Source organism: Gymnoscopelus braueri (genome assembly GCF_963280865.1).
Source record: "Gymnoscopelus braueri genome assembly, chromosome: 18".
NCBI lineage: Eukaryota > Metazoa > Chordata > Actinopteri > Myctophiformes > Myctophidae > Gymnoscopelus > Gymnoscopelus braueri.
The window spans coordinates 33,815,389-33,830,951 of record NC_137618.1 but is presented as its reverse complement, the minus strand read 5'-3'; the positions used below and the strand labels follow the sequence as shown (position 1 = coordinate 33,830,951).

The window sequence follows — 15,563 nt, the reverse complement described above, 5'->3', positions numbered from 1 at the left end:
CCTATTAGGAAAATAACGCGTTGTTGGGTGATTCCTGTGACCAGTTGCATGGCTCTATTTGCAGCGACTGGCAACCGAATATGGAGCAGCAGCCGGCGCCTTTCAAACAACAGACAGATACCAAAATAGGACAGGAGAGAACGTCCTGAGAGCTAATTTGAGGTTCATGTTTACAGAAGAGTGTCGCATTGGCTCGAGGGGACAGGCCATTATACAGTCACATTGTTGAACAACAAGAGCCATTCATGGAAATAGAGGTAAGCGCTACTATCTCTAGTTAAATTACTACCGTTAGACCTGTTTAAGAATTTATTAGAACAAAATCGGTCAAGTCTCGACTCAAAATGATCGGCAAATCTGAGGAACATTTAACAAAGGCGTTATTTACGTTATTTAAAAGCAACAATCGGCAATGACGCAAGATTACTATTGAATTATTTAATGCGAACGTGATACTCATACTCCACTTAAATGTTATTCCCTTGTCAAGCCTTAAGGTCATCAATAATTCATGCTTTTATTTATTAAGCCATTCAAGCGCGTCTTAATTATTTATGTATTTTTTTTTTTACAGTTGCCATGTCAGCTATTCAGATCCGAAGCTACAGATACGAGTTCTGTGATAATGACCATGCCAGCGAGATATTGGGTGCTCTGAAGAAATTCTACGATGATGGTGTGTTTACAGACGTCACCCTGCAATGTGCCACGGGACAGGTCTTTCACTGTCACAAGGCAGTTCTGTCAGCTCGGAGCTCCTATTTTAAAGCCATGTTCACAGCTGACATGAAAGAGCGGTCAAATGATATCATCAAAATGACGGGGGTTGATTATGAGGTTCTCCTTGCCTTGGTGAACTACATCTACACTGCTCAAGTCTGCATCGCTGAGAGCAACGTGCAGAGCCTGCTGGAAGCTGCCGACCTTCTGCAGTTTAACTCCTTGAAGCAGGCATGTGAGGGCTTTCTTGGTCGTTTTCTGGATGTGGACAACTGCCTGGGCATAAATAGCTTTGCTCAGCTGCACGTCTGTCCTGCTCTGGAGAGAGAGTCTCGCAGGGTGATCCTCAGCAGGTTTGAGGAGCTCATTCACCAGGAAGAATTCCTAGAGCTGGACCATGACAATTTAAAATCAGTTTTGTCTGCTAAGAACCTCAACGTATGGAAGGAAGACATGCTGATAGATTCTGTGGCCAACTGGGTCACCTATGACTTAGATAATCGTATTTGCCATGTCAAGGACCTGCTGCATTCCATCCATCTGGAGCTAGATGAGATCTACTTCAAGGCTACTCTGGGTATGCAGAGACCATGTTTACTGGGTAACGATGGGCTTAAACCTATAATCACTGAGGCTTTAAAGTCCAGCTGCAAGGAAATGGCTGCAAATGGCAAGAAAATGTATATAATTGGAGGATACTATTGGCACCCCCTTTCTGAAGTTCACATATGGGATCCAATAAGCAACACATGGGTACAGGGAAAGGACATGCCTGACCATAGAAGAGAGAGCTACAGTGTAAGTTTACTAGGAGGAAATATCTATGTGACGGGTGGTTACCTGACCAACACTGTTGAGTCTCTGGACACAGTTTCAATCTATAACTGTGACTACAACGAATGGACTGAGGGATGTCCCATGATTACATCCAGATACTACCATTGCTCTGTGGCTTTACTCGGCTGCATCTATGCCATTGGAGGATATAGAGGAGGAGTTGCTGTTCAGGAGACAGAATTTTATGATCCTTTAAAAAAGAGATGGTTCTCTGTGGCCAAGATGATACAAGGTATACAAATTATGTCATTTTGTATACGTTATTCATTGTGTGTACAAACACTAGTAATCTGATAACATACCATGACACATATTTATTACTGAACTTTTTTTTAACTGATGATAAACTGAGCCCAAACATTTAATGATTTCTTGTTCTCCAAAGGTGTAGGCAATGCCACTTCCTGTGTAATGGGAGACAGAATTTATGTAACTGGAGGTCATTATGGATCCAGAGGAAGCTGCACCTATGAAAAGATCCAGGTTTATAGGCCAGACATCAATGAGTGGAGCATCGTTACTATAAGCCCTCACCCAGGTACGTGTAAGAAAACATTTATAATGAACCACCACTGTCTCCTCTGTCTCTTTCTTTCCAGTGTCTTTTGTTGAAATTCTGAATTCTTAACTCCCCTGACACTCCATCTTTAAACCAATCCAGTGGATCAGATTGTAAATACCATAATGTATTTATTTCACTGCAGATAGTCTACATATTAAATTTAAAATCATCCTTAACCCTTAAATTCAATGAATTCTTTCAAAATCTTGCTTTATTTGATGGCCTTCCTTCCTATCCTGGCATTTGGCCTTTGTGCCCTCAAAAAATAGACATTACAATATGCTGCTCCAAACAGAGTGACAGAAGACAAATTATGTGCAAATGCCAATACCCCAACAACAAAAGGGGACACAATTATGATTTATTATTAATGTAGAGTGGTCTAGTTAGGCTACATATTTATGTGTTAGACAAAATGCAGTTTTATGTGCCGTGAACATTAGGATATGCAGTTCTTACTGCATATCCTAGTGTAGAGTATAAGGGATTTAGAGCTAAATAGCTCTATGTTGTGATGGCAATAATTGCCATAGTGTTTGTTCAGTAACAGTGTCTCCTGTTTCTCCAGCTCTTTAGTGAACAGAAAATATTTTTTTAGGTTGTGCATTAATTTGATCCAATCAGGCTTTTCCCATGTATGAGAACATTTATAATGAAGAGTGCAGATACATATATACAGTCAAATCCTCAGTGTTGATTTAACTGAGAGTTTACAAAGCTGAGGATATGTAGTGAATACTGATTTCCCAATGTGATTCACCCCCCAGAGTATGGCCTCTGCTCTGTATCTCTCAACGATAACCTGTATTTAGTGGGTGGACAGACGTCCATCGCAGACTGCTATGACTCCAAGAGGAACGAATGGAGGCCGATGTCAGTCATGAAGGAGAGAAGGATGGAGTGTGGGGCTGTCGTAATAAATGGCTGTATTTATGTGACAGGGGGGTACTCCTACTCAAAAGGGACATATCTCCAGAGCATTGAGAAATATGACCCTGAACTGGACACGTGGGAGATTGTAGGAACCCTCCCCAGCGCAGCCAGATCACATGGATGTGTTTGTGTTTACAGTGTTTAGTGTCAATTCTTTAATACAAGAACAGTGCCATATTAACGCCATAATTTTTTATTGCAAAGAACATAAATGCAAAGGTTACGAACCTATGGCCTACATTATTTGTCATAGTTACCCCCACATAGGGACACATAACCTCACCAACTCAGGAGAATCTTGTTAATGTTTATTTTTTTCCTCAAAAACTTTACTTAGCAATTGTTCTGGTTATAAAACATGTACACAACATACAAACAGCCACAACACTTATATAAACCACCTTTTTGTTAATGTTCGATTAGTTTTCATGTCAGTTACTTTTGTATTTCAAATTTTGTAAATAGAAAGAAAATTATGAGGATTTTAAACCCTGGTATAAATGCACCAAAGTGCACTGAGACACCAGCAGTCTCTTTATTATCTGTTTTTGTGTAAAGATAAAACCCTGGAGCCATATTTCTGCAACTATTAAAATAAATCATTATTACAATTGAGAAATGAGTGATTCCTGTCTCAAAGTATTGCGGTAAGCTTGCCTACATATTGACATTAATAGTGATAGGAGCGATAGCATTGTTTTGGGATGAAAATGACTATAAATACTGTATGTTTGAAGTTCAGTTTGTCAGCTTAAAGTCGACTGTATGTTTTAGCCACTTTAAATAAATTGTTAAATTATTGTAGGCCCATCTTTAATGCTGGCCTTCTATCCAGATTCCTGGCCTATCCACAAGGCATGGCCCACAATGTGAAGTTTTTTAATCATTTTTTAACAAATACATTAATCCAATGCTTTATGAAATTGCACCTGCAGCCAATTTGCATGGTTTTCATGGTGCTCTAGGTCTTTAGGTGGTTGAATATGTTTCATGCTCCCAGGGGGATCCAATTCATTTGCCAGTTGTCAAGTGTATCATTTATATGGCATATAAATCACCTGCGATATCAATACATTATGGTGTCCAGGGCAGGAATTTCAGGGAGGGTTGCCCCTCAGTTTGGCCTTGTGCCCCTCAATAAAATGGCATGCCCTGAGGCCACATTGGCCTTAATGCCCCAGCTGACTGTACCACTGTCTCCTCTGTCTCTTTAATATGTAGTAGACACCAGTGTCTCTTTCTTTCAGTGTCTTTTGTTGAGATTCTGAATTCTTCTGACTCCATCTTTAAAACAATCCAGTGGATCAGATTGTAAATACCATAATGTATTTATTTCACTGCAGATAGTCTACATATTACATTTAAAAACATCCTTAACCCTTAAATTAAATTAATTCTTTCAAATTCTTGTTTCATTTGATGGCCTTCCTTCCTGCCCTGGCATTTGTCCTTTGTGCCCTCAAATAATGGACAACACCAAAGGCCAAGTGGCCGTGCCCCTAAAATGACGAAATTCCAGGCCTGATTGTGTCCATATCGAATTTTTGATTATTATTATTAATCTAATTAGTATTATTATATATGTATTAGCTACATCTAGTCTCTCAAATATTATTTGAAACACCAGGTAGCCTACAATATGCTGCTCCAAACAGAGTGACAGAAGACATATGTGCACATGCCAATACCCCAACAACAAAAGGGGACACAATTATAGAATAGAACTTTATTGTCACATCACATGAATTACAAGTAAAACAGTGGGTGAAAAACATTATAGTGCAGCTTAAAACAACAACAGCAGTTGAGAGTGCAAAAAAGTGCAAAAAAACTTTAAGATCGTTTAATTGAACAACCTGACACTCATATTAATAAATAGATAAAAGATAAACAACAATAATTAAGTCCAGTGTGTCCATAGTAATTATGATTTATTAATGTAGTTAGGCTACATATTTATGTGTTAGACAAAATTCAGTTTTATGTGCTGTGAATATTATGCCGTTCTTACTGCATATCCTAGTGTAGAGTATAAGTGATTGGCAGGAAATTGGTTAAGAGCTGGACAGACCCCTGTTACTGAAGAAACAGGTAGCAATGATCACTATCACAATAGAGCTTTAACGTTTTAACTAAAAACAAACAAAAAAACTAACCACTTATTATATAATGAATCTATTGATAGATTGATTGCATTTATTTGGTAATAATGTATATGTATAAATAAATACAATCAAATACAATGTATAAATTATATTGATAAGAACAAATAAAGTTGTGGGCTATAATGAAATACTAATTTTCTGGTCCTCTATAAATGCGTTCCAAATGAGCATGGGAGCTTTTTAAAGGCGACATGTTTGCGTTTGATCCTCAACGTACTCCGTAGCACGCCGCCACGGCCACGCATTTCCTCGTTCACACAACGTGCAAAACACGCAGGGCAGGGGGAAATAAGTTAGTTGGGTTAGAAATAAAACACTTTCAGAGAACCGTGATCATCAAAGTAAGTATGGCCTTTCTTGTAGTTCAAAGTATTGACATTTAGCTCTTTTAATTTAGTTAAATGTGTTTTAACAGGCTAAAATACAACCACTGGTTGGTTAGAAAATGCTCGGCTAGTGGTCGGCGGCTAATAAAGTTCCATTGTGTTTGTTCTGAATGTCAACCTTTTTGATTGGGTAAGGTTGCTAGACATCGAAGATTGGTAAAGTAATTTGTGATATTTAGGACATGAGCATAAATTCCGTAAAATGCGAGAACGTGTTATGTGGTCAAATCAAACTCAGTTGAGTCAGCAGGACAAGAGCTAGCAGATTAGCCAAATGAGCTAGCATGCCGGTTACAGCTTGCTGGTAGCAGCATCCGCATGCTGGCTGCAGCGTTGATGTAGGTTCATAATGATTCAGGGTTTTTATAATTCATGCTTTAACTTATAAACAATTTGCATAACGGGCGTTGTTGGCCTGGCTACAATGAGAACCACATGTATTCTACATTTATTCAGTTAACAGAGTAGATGCGGTGTACTACTCGTTGAGACGTGATTGCCTTATATCAGCCATTGTAGAAATGTCATTTTCACCAACCCTCATGCGATTGTTCTTTACGTCACAGAACAATCATGGCAGAAACCCAACAAGAAATGTCTTCAGTTGAGAAGAATGTGGCTCGACAGATTGAGGTAATTTCGTTACATCATTATTAATAATGTTGATAATGCTGTCAATACCAATCATTTTAATAATGCTGTCGTATCTCAATTCTTACTATAGTACTACTTTGGGGATCACAACCTTCCAAGAGACAAGTTTCTAAAGGAACAGCTGCAGGTTGATGATGGCTGGGTGACTCTGGAAACCATGCTTAAATTTAACAGGTCTGTTGTATACTTTAACGTGTCCCATGATAAAAAACAAAAGCATTTACTATTAAGGCCATAGCAATCAGAAAACAGACACACATTCAGTAGTTTGCAACAAATAACACTTTAATTTGGTGTGTATGTATATATTATAAAGTTTAATTAAAAGCTTAATTTGATTCTACTATTGTTAATCATGGGATCTATTGAATTGACGTTCCTTTTGAACTTGAGCATTAAATATGTATTGTACATTATACATTAATGCATTGTTATACTCTTCTCAGACTTAAGTGTATAACCACAGATCCCAACGTGATTGTGTTGGCTCTTCAAAAGTCAAAGACTGGACTTCTGGAAGTCAGCGATGACAAGACAAAAGTCAGGAGGTCTGCAGAGAAACCCTTACCGGAACTAAATGATGAATACAAAGATGCCGTCAAACACAAATCTGTGTACATTGTAGGTTACTATTTGCATGCACACAGAAGTATTTAACTTGATATGTCTATGACAGTGCTCTTAAATGAAAGGCTTTGCTATGTGCTGTTTAGAAAGGTTTTCCATTAGAGACAACCCTTGATGAGGTTCAGGAGTGGTTCCATGGGAAAGGCACTGTAGAAAACATTCAGATGAGGAAAACCCTGCAACGGCAATTTAAGGTACAGTACACTTGCACTATGCGCCCCCCCCCCCCCGTTTTCAGGGGCATTTTTTGGGATTGGTAGTTTGGTACCATAATGATTACACTGATACACTCTGCTCTGACATTCATTATTTTGACAGGGCTCAGTGTTTGTGTGTTTTGACACTGAGGAAGCAGTCAAAACATTCATGGAACGTTCAGACGTAAAATCATTCAAGGACAACGAGATGATCGTGCTCACAAGGTATGTAATATTGGAGTGGGAAGGAAAAAGTGGGTTGTGTTCAGATGTCAAAGCTGCAGCCAACAGTTAAAATAAAAAACTATTGAATAAACCTGTTCATTGGGAATGTGTTTGGATTGAGAAATAATTTGCTCATCATTTTCAAATGATCGCATGGATAGCCATGTTTGATTGTGCTCAACAAGAATTTGTTCTTGCTGTTCTTTTGCAGAGAGGAGTATCATGCAAAGAAAGCAGAGGAGCGAAAACAGCACAAAGCAGAATCAAAGGCGAAAGCTAGACAGTAATGACAACACAATGTTTCCCCTGTGTGCCATAGAAATGCATATTCAATGTATGATGGAAGATTGACTGCAAATACCTCTTTTTCTAGGGACAAGGAAGACAAGCAAAAGAATGTGGAGGAGAAGGAAATGGTAAGATCTCCTGCTGTACTGCTTAAAAGCTGCATTGTGCGGTATGCAGCCCCTACTGACAAACAAGAGGGAGTATGCAGTTATGTGCTGAAATAAGACTAAGAAGTGAAAGTTGCCATCCATAATGTGAACTCAAGAATTAATAATCAATTTACTTTCAGGGTCTGCTTTTGGATGAACAGACAGGCTGCTTGCTGAAGTTTTCAGGGGAACTTGAGCAAGTTTCAAGAGAGGATTTCCATGCATTGTTCTCTGGGCATGGCAAGATTAAATGGGTTGATTTTGCAAGGGGTGCTAAAGAGGTAATTAATCTCTCCACCATTGACATTAAATGACTTGCACCACGAATACCTCTATAATTTATATATAACAATATATATCTGTTGTCATGAAGGGCACCCTGCTTTTTGATGGGAATGCAAAGGAGGCTTTTGATAAGGCAAAGGAAGCAAATGGAGGGACTTTGCAAGTAAAGGACCATGATGTTGTATGGGAGGTACTTGAGGGAGATGTAGAGAAAGACGTGTTGAAGAAGATAATTGAGACCCAGCAGGAGATGCACAGCAGAAACAAAAGCAAAGGTGAATTATTTCAAACATCTTTGTTGATTTAATACATTGGTCAGACTATGTATATGCTTTGACTTTAGTGCTCTTGTACTTTTAAACTAACAGGCGGTAGAGGGAGAGGAGGTGGCAGAGGAGGAAGAGGAGGCCGAAGGGGAAGGGGTGGCAGAGATCATGACAGATCACAGTACCAAGGCAAGAAGACTAAATTTGACAGCGATGATGAGGATAGTAAGACATTTAGGTCTGAAATCAAGACATTCGTCAAGGCAGAGGATGGTAAGACATTTTTGTCTGAAATCAAGACATTCATCAAGGCATTCATTGTTTTCAAAAACTTGACCAAACCAAAAACTTGACCAAACTTTGTCTTTCAGCACCACTGCCAAGCCCGAAGAAGCGGGCGCTAGAAGGAAATGCCGATTCCCCAGCAGCAAAGGTTGTGAAAACGGAAACTGGATCAAAGTCATGAGGTTACAAATGAAATTTATTTTGAAAAAGCTTTTATTATATAGGCTACATGGAAAACACAAAAGTCCATTCCAGTGGAATTGTCATGCTTTGGAGAACCGTAGAAAGTCCACTTTGATGTCAACCTAGAGAACAATTTGGAATGTCAGTTTTCAGTCCCAGTATATTGTGCCTCTTAAACATGTACCTATGTTTTTCCTGAGCTCTTTTAATTTGTTTTCCTGAGATTATGCTTTTTAATTTGTTTAACATGGATAATGCTCCTTGGACTTCTGACAGTCATTTAGTTTCTGCACACAATCGTTATTTTTTTTTTGTATAAAGATTTGCTTGACAATTAAGACCTGTGTGCCATTGCATTCTCATATATTCTTGGTTTAGTTAAAAAGCATGGTTAAAAAGCATTAACTTTGTTCTAAGTTCTTGTGAATAAACCTTTTTTTTTGTACATACTTGTGTCAATGGAGTACATGTCATACTTCAGGATCATATTTAACATACTGCTTATCTATGCTTGATTACTGAGACTACTACAAAAGTCAGTTAGTATCACATACCGATTTCTTTTTGTGGAACTTGTAAGAAGCTGGCAAATCGTACCGGAGTTCTGTCAAGGGGGGAAAAAATTAATCTTTGCCAGATTTGGTTAAGTCTGAATAATATTGCTTGAATTTGCTTCTCACCTGCAATTACTTCCATCTTCACTGCCCAGTCACCAGCCGCCTTTTGTATGTGCTGCAGATCAGGTGATCAATTATACAACTGAAATGTACACTGCTATATTTTACCATACCATAATACAATACTTACATCTCGTGTTGATGTTTTATGAAGTGAATACACTGTTGTTGCCATCGTCAGCGCTTTCCTGAGAAACCTCATGTCCATACCTGAAATGATAAAAGAGTTCATAACCCCTGGAACAACCATCTGTACGTACATATAATCAAATTAATGATCTACTAACCTTGGTTGTGTTTTGTGCCAAATGGAGGATTCATTATCACGGTGTCAAACTTGTTAGCAAAGGCTTCTGCATCCAAGGAACACATGTCACATTGGACCATGTCTACATTTGGAATCTCAAATTCCTCTGCATTCCTTTTGAATATATCGAGAGCTTCGTGATCAACGTCAAAGCCGACACACAAGCTGAAATATACAAGCCAATGTTTAGATTTATTATAAAGCAACGTGGTTATATTTCTATAGCTGATAAAATCAGAAAAGTTAAGAAATTGTGTTTGGTAGATTTTGTTTGCAACAATGCAATGGAAATAACTTTTAAATCGTTAAGCCAGTTTATTTCCATTTTAGTGTGTGGGGTGCTACCATGCACCAATGCCAAACAGTTTATTTATAATAATGGCTATTATTGTGGGATACTTACCCCGCATCAAGCATCGCCGCTCCAATGCTGAGCACTCCACATCCACATCCCAAATCTGCGACCAGTTTTCCCTCGATGTCATCAAATGTATTGTGGATTGTGTACAGCATGCATGCTGTTAACAAATAGACAACTGTAAGTAACGATAATCTGCAGTTGCACAATTAACACAATCTTGATCTTTTAACAGTTGAATCTTGATCTTGAACACCTCACCTGCAATATGAGGACTGGTTGGATACTGTTCAAGGAGGATCTTCGGTTCTTCAAATACATCCACTTGTTGAAGGCAGCTTTCTAATTCTTTCAATTTCATGTTTGTTTATGAATCGGTTGTATTCTCTGCGGTTCCACCTGAATAGACAAGTTCAGAAACTACACAACAAAATGTTCTTGGCTTGGAGCATGGTTGAAAAGGGCGACTTCCGCAGACGCACAAGTGTGCATCAGCAAAACAAACCGTGACGAAATCGCTACGCATCATATTGGTTCCACGTCTGACGTCTCCAGACCTTTTCACACAAAAAATGGGTCCAAATTGACTTGCAAAAACAAACAAACATGCAACTTGTGGACATACATAATCGTTATATACATATATAACACATATTCGATAATAATGTATACATATTCGAGGACCGTATATATGTATATATAATATTATTTGTATTATTATTTATGGATGTGTAAAAGTCAGACTCGATAAAATACATGCATGGTAGTCTTGATCCAAGGCTGCTAATAATGTGTGTGTGTGTGTGTGTGTGTGTGTGTGTGTGTGTGTGTGTGTGTGTGTGTGTGTGTGTGTGTGTGTGTGAGAGAGAGAGAGAAAGAAAAATCACTCAATAAATTACTACGAGGCGTCTGTCTGTGGTTGTATCGCGAGAAAGCCCGAGAACATGGCAACAAGACAACAAAAATAAATTTGTGTGGACAACAAGCCAGAGAGAGTGCATGATGGCGGCGTCGCTGCTGCTACGCCGGGACAAGAAGGCTACTGCCACCCAGCTGAAGGCAGACCTCAGTCGGACTGACAATAGCTCTGCTGTCCGGCAACTCAACGAGCTGCTCGATTCTGTCCTGAATCCCGAGAACCCCGCGGCGGACACCGAGGCTCTCGACTGGTGCAAATGTCTGATCGCGGGAGGAGGCGAGTCGTTCGAGGAGTTCTGCAAAACGGTCCGGTCCTACGATAATGCCACTCTGTGTGGCTTGGTCTGGACGGCCAATTTCGTGGCATATCGATGTCGGACCTGTGGCATTTCCCCGTGCATGTCACTGTGCGCCGAGTGTTTCAACAACGGAGACCACACGGGCCACGATTTCAACATGTTCAGGAGCCAGGCTGGCGGGGCCTGTGACTGTGGAGACAGTAATGTCATGCGAGAGAGTGGGTAAGTAAAAAGAGGCTATGCTAGCTATGCTAACGCTAGCAGTGTTGGCAGGTTTTGAGAGAGAAACGACCAACCGGGTCCACGAATACAAGCCCAAAAGAAGCAAGCCCTTTGCCCTTTAAACGTATACATTGGCTATTTGAAAATAGCCGATCTACAAGCTCACAACGCGTCACGATGCGACGTGTTGTTAGCTAGTAGATCTCCTATTATAAAAAATCTTGAAATGTTTTAATATTTTTTTTGAAACATTTTAACAACACACATCTTGTATGGGGGGGGGGGGGGGGGTCCCTGGCTTAAAACATTTTCAGTTGGGGGTTATAGGTACAAATGCATATTAATTTCGCGGTCCATGACATGAAAATGTTTCAGAAGCACTGGTTTAAATATTTTTTGGGAAAATAAGCCCAAAAAACGCAACTATAATTACACTTTACAGAAAAACAAGTCGCTTATAATAATAATAAGCGGACATGACAACACTGAACGCTAGCTGCTTGCTAGTGCCCCGTTTGACAGGTCTTGAATGCAAAAACAAGCTAACTAATGTTACCAAGGTAGCTAACGTCACTGAGCTACACGGCTTACAACAACACTATCCCCAAGATAATTCTGACACTAATTCTGGAGCTAATTGATTAGTATCACCAATTAAATATTCCAATGATTATGATATCTCCCGGTTGAAAAACATGACAAGTCAAAAATATACTGGTTACCTAGCCAGGCTAGCCAAGCTTATAATGATGATGCTTAACTGAACATCATTATTTACGATAAGCATTGCTGACAATAAGCAGAGCTTACAGTACATTGGGCCCATCCCATAATGGAATGGGTAGCTGCTAGATTATTACAAATTGGTTTGTATGTATTAGTGAGAGATGTCCTTTCCTGCTGTATCCCCTGTCAACTTTTGTCATCAGCAGTGGCGTAAATGTATTCAAGTACTGTACTTAAGTACAATTTTGAGGTACTTTTACTTTGCTGTAGTATTTCCAATTTTCTGTACTTTTACTTCTACTCCACTACAACTCAGAGGCAAATATTGTACTTTTACTCCACTCAAATTATTTGAAAACTTAGATTTTGATTATTATTACAAAACATACATTATCCACATTCAGCCCTATATACATATCGACCATTTGAAAATAGCCGATTGCATTGTGAGCTTAGATGCATTGTAGATCTGCTATTTTCAAAAGATTTTAATAGATTTTATACATTTGAACCTTGAGACATTCTGCATAATGAGTACTGTCTACTTTTGGTACTTTAAGTACATTTAGATACCAATACCTTTGTACTTTTATGTAAGTACATTTTGACAGAGTATTTCTATATTGAAGTATTGATACTTTTACTTAAGTAAAACATTTTAGTATTTTTCCCACCACTGGTCATCAGTGAGCCTGCTTGTGAAAATAACAGTTTGCATATGCTACAATAATCAAATACACACCTGCATGTACCGTACATTAACTGTGATATTTTGTGACTGTGATATTTTGTGACAGATTTTGCAGACGGCATCGATTAAGAACGGGGGAGAATGTCCCGTCAGTCCCTCGAGACCTCCTACTGATGTCTGAGATGGTCCTTCCTCGCTTCATCATCTGTATCATTCAGTATCTAAGAGATGGATACACTGAACCAGGTAAATACTCAACTCGACTCAATTTTCCTTATTTGTTTTAGCATTACTAGCCTGTAATAGACTAGTCCAAAAGTAAAGACTTATCCATTGTTGAGAATGCCGGTTAATGTTTTTATTTATTGTGTTTTTTAATGTTTGTTTGGTTTAATACAAATGGTGAGAAAGGTGCCTATTGGAGTTGAATGGAAAAGAAAAACTAATTGCTGGACACCAGTGTTCTACAACTCGGACCTTTTCAGGAAAGGCTTGGTCGTCCAGTGTGTCCCTCCTTGATCATGATGTTTATCTCTTATCCTGCTTTGCTAGACACCTCAAGTGACAGAGATCTACAGAAGGTCCTTCAACAGCTGGAGCCTCAGATCTCCTTCCTAGAGGAGCTTACGAAGATGGGAGGAGCCATGAGAACTGTTCTTACAAAGATCCTGACCAATCAGCAAACGTTCAAGGAGTTGAGCATGGGTAAATATCTACATAATTTCAAGCTGTTTTTGAAATAGTAATTTTGTTAAACAGCTAGATTAATCACAACTTCATTTAACACTGACTCTTATTGGTTATTACGCATATCGCATACATTTAAATGCCGCTGCACAATGTTGACAAAAGAATTATGTTATGCCCCCCCCCCCCCCACAAAGATAATATGTTAAATTTGTGAAGGCAGACGATATGAAAATTATTTTCAGCCACTGAAAAACAAAAATTATGAAAAATATCTTTAAACTAGAACCAGGAGACCTGGTACTGCATGACGTGTGTCCCTTCTATGTCCCTTCTATGACGAAATAGGGACAGACTTTTTTGGCTGGGGCCGGGGGACAAAGTGACATACCATGTATGGAGAAAACAGATACAAAGCCTCATGTAAGCCCGACCCCTTGGGTCTGGCAAAAATAAAATTAAGGGAAAATCTGACAATACTACTCGTTTGGTTGTAATGAAATGTTACAAAATGTATTACTTAATCTGTACACCTATCATGTTCTGTTTCTTAGGATGGCATTTGTGATTTATTTATTTCTTTCAGGTCAAGAGGAGAATTTGTATGCTAAACAGAACTACGACAAGTATTTGTCAGCACTGAAGAATTCAGGTCTGGTGTCTGTAGAGGAGAGGGCTCAGGCTGTGGCTGCAGATGGAGCAGAGGGTGGAGCTGGAGCATTGGGCTTATTGGGTATGACATCAGTTAAAGGGTCCTGAAACCATAAACATAATATACGTAGATGCCATTGGATCATACGTCAACGTCGTTGCCATTCTGGAAGGGACAACTTGCCATACTGTAAATCCACTGCAAGAAATATGCCTGAGTTGTATATAAGTAACTGAAACAATATTTTTTTCCTATTTTATAAACATAATTAGTGTGGGCAACCAGCCTATAGTAATCTTCCCGCTATATTATTATTATTGTAGATAAACTTTATTTTGGACTGCATCTCCTCCCACAGTTTATTTTTCCCAATTTAGTGCCATATGTCAAAATGACCGGCTTCACCGGGAATCGTGCGCTTGTATTTTGCTAAGAGATTGCTTACATAGTTTAATTGATGTTGATTTATTAGTGCATTAAATTTCCCCATCCACTTTAATGGGAAAATGAAAAAACTTCCATTCAAGTATTTTTTTCTCAGAAACCGTAAGGGCTAGAGTTACAAGACTTGGAGGGGAGGTTCATAATTTAGTGCAAAATTATTAAAAAAATAATTACACAAGTCAGCCTCATGGTGGCGCTATAACGGCCCACTTTACGTTTTGGCCTATAACTCTTGAACCGTAGGTCGTAGAATCAAAAATTATTTTCCCCTGAATTCCTTGGGTCATAACGCACGCCCATTTGCTCGCCATTTTGAATTTTCTTCAAAACACACTTTTAGCCCCTGCCAATACTGCAGCCGTGTTGATGCGTCGCTTAATTGAACAACAGCCGTCAATGAGGTATATATGTATTATATCGATGACTGGAAACATAGTCTGATTTTGTAGCTTGTTTTCCAGTTTGGGTTATAAACTACAGCAGATTAAAAACATGGCTGGCTAGTAAGCAATGCAGCTGCAGCTAATAACATTAATTGGTGTGTTAGATTTAGTTGTGCCCAGCGCTATGGGTGTGCCAAAGTGCAAGTATAGAAGGTAATTCTAACACACCTATTATTAATTTGATTAGCTGCTGCGTTGCTTACATCATGGTGCACTATAAGGTCAGTGTCATGCATCCAACCATGTTTTTACCATGCTGTAGTTTTGAACCTGAATTGTAAATAAATCCTACAAAATCATCCAAGGGTTTCATCCCTCTTAGAGCTCCATTATACTCCATTGCTACAAGTCCAGCTAGCTTGTAGATCTGTTCTTTT

At 39.0% G+C, this 15,563-nt stretch overlaps 4 protein-coding genes across 4 annotated transcripts in view; 3 read left to right on the top strand and 1 right to left on the bottom strand.

Annotated features, from left to right (window-relative positions):
• The first annotated feature begins 148 nt into the window (after positions 1–148).
• Positions 149–3,893, top strand: klhl23 (kelch-like family member 23). The gene is made up of 4 exons (XM_080456798.1): positions 149–257; positions 575–1,789; positions 1,943–2,095; positions 2,887–3,893. Exons 2-4 carry the CDS (start codon positions 580–582, stop codon positions 3,195–3,197), a joined length of 1,674 nt encoding a protein of 557 aa, XP_080312924.1. The 5' UTR covers positions 149–257; positions 575–579; the 3' UTR covers positions 3,198–3,893.
• Positions 3,894–5,423: 1,530 nt separating this feature from the next.
• ssb (small RNA binding exonuclease protection factor La) lies at positions 5,424–9,207 on the top strand. Its single transcript, XM_080413008.1, has 12 exons — positions 5,424–5,558; positions 6,170–6,236; positions 6,328–6,431; positions 6,704–6,878; positions 6,971–7,078; positions 7,203–7,306; positions 7,518–7,589; positions 7,680–7,722; positions 7,884–8,024; positions 8,117–8,303; positions 8,397–8,567; positions 8,666–9,207. Exons 2-12 carry the CDS (start codon positions 6,177–6,179, stop codon positions 8,758–8,760), a joined length of 1,260 nt encoding a protein of 419 aa, XP_080269134.1. The 5' UTR covers positions 5,424–5,558; positions 6,170–6,176; the 3' UTR covers positions 8,761–9,207.
• Positions 8,775–10,705, bottom strand: mettl5 (methyltransferase 5, N6-adenosine). The gene is made up of 7 exons (XM_080413009.1): positions 10,366–10,705; positions 10,150–10,264; positions 9,727–9,911; positions 9,570–9,649; positions 9,443–9,494; positions 9,317–9,366; positions 8,775–8,884 (listed from the first exon to the last, which is right to left on the bottom strand). The coding sequence occupies exons 1-7, from the start codon at positions 10,463–10,465 to the stop codon at positions 8,843–8,845; spliced, it is 624 nt and encodes a 207-aa protein (XP_080269135.1). The 5' UTR covers positions 10,466–10,705; the 3' UTR covers positions 8,775–8,842.
• A 354-nt stretch (positions 10,706–11,059) lies between these two features.
• Positions 11,060–15,563, top strand: part of ubr3 (ubiquitin protein ligase E3 component n-recognin 3) — a 43,326-nt gene continuing 38,822 nt past the window's right edge. Inside the window, exons 1-4 of the mRNA XM_080412341.1 lie at positions 11,060–11,543; positions 13,067–13,206; positions 13,513–13,665; positions 14,234–14,380. Of these exons, the coding sequence (XP_080268467.1) occupies positions 11,104–11,543; positions 13,067–13,206; positions 13,513–13,665; positions 14,234–14,380 (880 nt within the window). The 5' untranslated portion in view covers positions 11,060–11,103. The remainder of the gene's footprint in view (positions 11,544–13,066; positions 13,207–13,512; positions 13,666–14,233; positions 14,381–15,563) is intronic.